The sequence below is a fragment of the Gekko japonicus genome, unplaced genomic scaffold (assembly GCF_001447785.1).
Source record: "Gekko japonicus isolate JY-2015 unplaced genomic scaffold, Gekko_japonicus_V1.1 scaffold2698, whole genome shotgun sequence".
NCBI classification, from domain to species: domain Eukaryota; kingdom Metazoa; phylum Chordata; class Lepidosauria; order Squamata; family Gekkonidae; genus Gekko; species Gekko japonicus.
Genome location: NW_015162558.1, coordinates 154,679 through 158,478, shown reverse-complemented (window position 1 = coordinate 158,478; position 3,800 = coordinate 154,679). Strand labels below are relative to the sequence as shown.

The window sequence follows — 3,800 nt, the reverse complement described above, 5'->3', positions numbered from 1 at the left end:
CCAGAGACAGGGCCTTTTTCAGTGGTGGCACCTCACTTGTGGAATGACCTTCCTCTTGAGGCCTGCCGAGTGTCCATCTGGCTGTCTCCGAGCTCTGGGCTAAGACGTCTTTACCTGTGCTTTTAACTGACTGGTTTGATCTTTTAAAATTGTTTTTGCAGTCTGCTTCTTTATGAGGATAATTTTAGGCTGCTCGATGTGTTGCGCCCTGACCTGGGTAGCCCGGGCTAGGCCGATCTCGTCAGATAACCGGATGCTAGGCAGGGTCAGCCTTGGTTGGTGTTTGGGATGGGAGACCACCGAGGAAGCCCAGGGCTGCTACGCAGAGGCAGGCAATAGTGAGCCACCTCTGGAACGTCTCTTGCCTCAAAAACCCTACGGGGGTCACTGTAAGTCAGGTGCGACTTGACATACTTTCCACCACCAAACGTGCAGTGCTGTTTTTTTGTGCTTGCCTTGGTTTATGAAGAGCTGCGGTGGCTCAAGTGGTTAAGGTGCTGAACTGCAGGCTGTGGAAGGTCAGTAGTTCAGCAGTTCGAGACCCGGGTTGCCGCATGACGGAGTTAGCTCCCGTCTCTAGTTCCAGCTCCTGCCAACCTAGCAGTTCGAAAGCAAGAAATTGCAAGGAGATAAATAGGTACCACTTCGGTGGGAAGGTAGCAGCGTTCCGTGCACCTTGGTGTTTAGTCATGCCGGCCACATGACCACGGAAACGTCTTCGGACAGCGCTGGCTCTTCGGCTTTGAAACGGAGATGAGCACCGCAGCGCTAGAGTCGGATTCGACTGGCTTTCGAGCAAGGGAACCTTTACCTTTGGTTTATGAACGGCCGGGTTGTTAATAGTTCCCAAATGTTAATAATTTTTATGCTGTGTTAAGATTTCATTGTGTTTTACTTTTTCAGCCACCTCAGCCTATAACGTTTTCTACGTAAACAAACTTGACACAGAAGTAATGCCCAAACAAAGGGCTCTAGTTGTCTTTACTGGGAAGCAGGGCATAGAAGCAGCAGCGCATAAGTGCTCTTGGGAGTGCCGGCCACAAACTTCCTTCCTTAGGCCTAGCTGTGGGAAAGGAACACGTCCCCACCCTACACACCGTAGCCGTCTTCTTCCCCGATTTTTGCTTCCTTCCCTGGCTCGTCTTTTTTTTCTTCAGTAAAGCTGTCCCACAACTTCCTGTTCGGCAAGCCACACTTCCTGTTTCTTGCCATTTTTTTGTGAAAAGCCCTGCCCAGCACGGTCTGTGCAATCATGTTCCTCAAGGCTTCTTGACTGAAGCTGATGCGGGGCATATGACGCTGTACGCCTCTCACATTTTCTCCCCATACAAGGAGGTCTGGTTTTATTTGCTTTGCTTTCCCCCACGCGCCACCCGTGACCCAGCTAATCCTGAGTCATAGCTAGTTAAGCAGCGCCTCGGTTAAATTCACCACCCTCCACTTTAGCTTGGTCATCACGCTTTGGTGTGTTTTGGAAGCTGGGTGCTTTAATGTTGTGGTGTGTGTGTGTGTGTTTGAGTGAGAGAGAGAGATTGAGAGAGAGAGAGAGAGAGATCACAGTCACAGAAACCAGCAAGTGTCACGGTCAGAGTGGGCAGTGAGAAGCCGCAAATCTTGTGACCCAGTGTTCCCTCTAAGCTGAGTCAGGGTGAGCTAGCTCACAGTTTTTTAGCCTCCAGCTCACACATTTTTATCTCAGCTCAGGAAAGACGGCTCCAGAGCAAACTAATTTATGCCATAGCCAACTCGCTCGCTCGCAGCTTTAATGCCAGCCGCTCACAAAGTAGAATTGTTTTCTCACAAGACTCCACAGCTTAGAGGGAACATTGCTTGTGACCAATGTTCCCTCTAAGCTGAGTGAGTGTGAGCTAGCTCACAGTTTTTTAGCCTCTGCCCCACACATTTTTGCCTTAGCTCGGGAAGGATGGCTCCAGAGCAAACTCATTGATGCAGTAGCCAAATCGCTCGCTCACCACTTTAATGTCAGTAGCTCACAAAGTAGAATTTTTGCTCAAAAGACTCCACAGCTTAGAGAGGGAGCGTTGCTTGTGATGTAAGGGCCTTGCAGGAACACTGTCTCCAGCAGACCACAGGAGACCCATGCGATATTCATTCCCCTTGGTGTGGTTGCTCTTCCTAAAGTGTCCTCTTGAAGCAGCAAAACCAGGACAGAGTTTGGCCAAGGTTCTGTATACTGTATTGGGGGTGGCAGCAGTGGAAGGATTTACCCACTTGATGGGGGGAAATGGAAGTTAAGAGGAGGTCTGTCTTGGAGGGGCAGCAGCCAAACGTATGCTGGCTCAGGGGGGTGGCCCGGTCTGCTAGGTTCTCTTGCGCCTTTGACGGGGGATGGGGGTGAGGATCGTGGAGACTGTGAAGCTGTGGCGTGAGAAGGCAGTTTCAGAGGATACCCGTGTAGCGAGCAAGCAGGGTCTTGAGAAAAGTCTGCCGCATGTCCCATAGCCTCTTTGCTATACAAGCCCACTCCGCAAAGCGTGGCTGAATAACTGGCTGTAACGGGCTTGTAGCCATGTCCCTCAGGGGTTGGAGGACAGGCTAAGAAGGTCTTGGGGGGGGGGGAGCAGTTTGAGTGCGCTGCATGTCCCTTGCCACAAATAGCAGAAAGAGCGTAAATGGTGCCAAATAAGCACGTGCATCCACGTGTCTTACGTGTCTGATGTGGATGTTCCGCTCAGGGTAGCGCTCACAGCCCTCCTCTTCCCAGCTCAGGACGTCCTCTTTTGCTTATTTTCTTTCTGCAGCGAGAGCGCTATCCCTGTGGATGTGGGCAGACAACGGGAACTGAAGTGGCTGGATATGTTTGCCCACTGGGACAAATGGCTGTCGCGCAGATTCCAGAAGGTGAGCAGAGATCCAGACTGCATTCTTGGGTGCTATGAGGCAAAGATTCCAAGCGGTCTTCTGATTACCTTGCTTGCTCATTTGCTTGCTGTATTTGTTTAATCGCTTCCCCATCTCTTTGTAGGTGAAACTGCGTTGCCGGAAGGGGATTCCGTCTTCCCTCCGTGGCAAAGCGTGGCAGCTTCTCTCAAACAGCAAGGAACTCCTGGATCAAAATCAGGGGAAGTTTGAGGTATTCTGGAGTGTCTTTTTTTGTTTTACTTTCATACTCGAGATGTTAAATTTCTGGACATTTTAAAGCCGTGGAACTTTTTTGAAAGACATTTTGGGAAAGGTTGAAATAGATGCAATATTTAGTTACTTTTCAAGCCTAAACTTATTTTACTGTTTTAAAATGCGTCATTTATAATTTAGCTGTCAAAGAAAATTGCACTGTTTGGCACATTTATGAAAATTAGAAGTATTAACGTCAAAGTTTTCTGTGAACAGAATTGTGAGTATACCCAACACTGTGGAGAGAGAGAGAGCTGCTAATGGCTGCACTGTGTGCCGCTTTAACACCCCACCCCCTCAGTTTTTGTCATCTGAAAAGCTGGAAAAATAAAAGTTGAAAGTAGAAATCTCAGTTTCTGTAATAAACAAAAATAAAGGTGCTCATTGGGCAGGAGTCTCCTACCATTACATTAAGGGCCGGCTCGCCCGCTAGGCAAAGTAGGCGCTCGCCTAGGGCGCGCTGGCCCTCAGGGGCGCCAAACTGCGCCCCACCCTAACTGGGCGATCGCCGCCTCCCTCCTCCTCCTGCGGGCTCTCCTCCTGCTACCGCCGCCTCCTCCTCCATGGCCCGCCAGCTGTTGGGCGCTTCTCTGCCTCTTCAGGCTGCCGGGTGGTGGTGGGGGAGTAGGGAGCGCACGCAGAGGCGACCGGCCCGGGTCGGGGCG

The 3,800-nt window shown here is 50.6% G+C and overlaps 1 protein-coding gene across 1 annotated transcript in view; it reads left to right on the top strand.

The window, feature by feature from the left end:
• Nucleotides 1-3,800, top strand: part of TBC1D10B (TBC1 domain family member 10B) — a 25,544-nt gene that overhangs the window by 9,909 nt on the left and 11,835 nt on the right. The window contains exons 2-3 of the mRNA XM_015406389.1: nucleotides 2,763-2,862; nucleotides 2,987-3,094. Coding sequence (XP_015261875.1) covers nucleotides 2,763-2,862; nucleotides 2,987-3,094 — 208 coding nt within the window. The remainder of the gene's footprint in view (nucleotides 1-2,762; nucleotides 2,863-2,986; nucleotides 3,095-3,800) is intronic.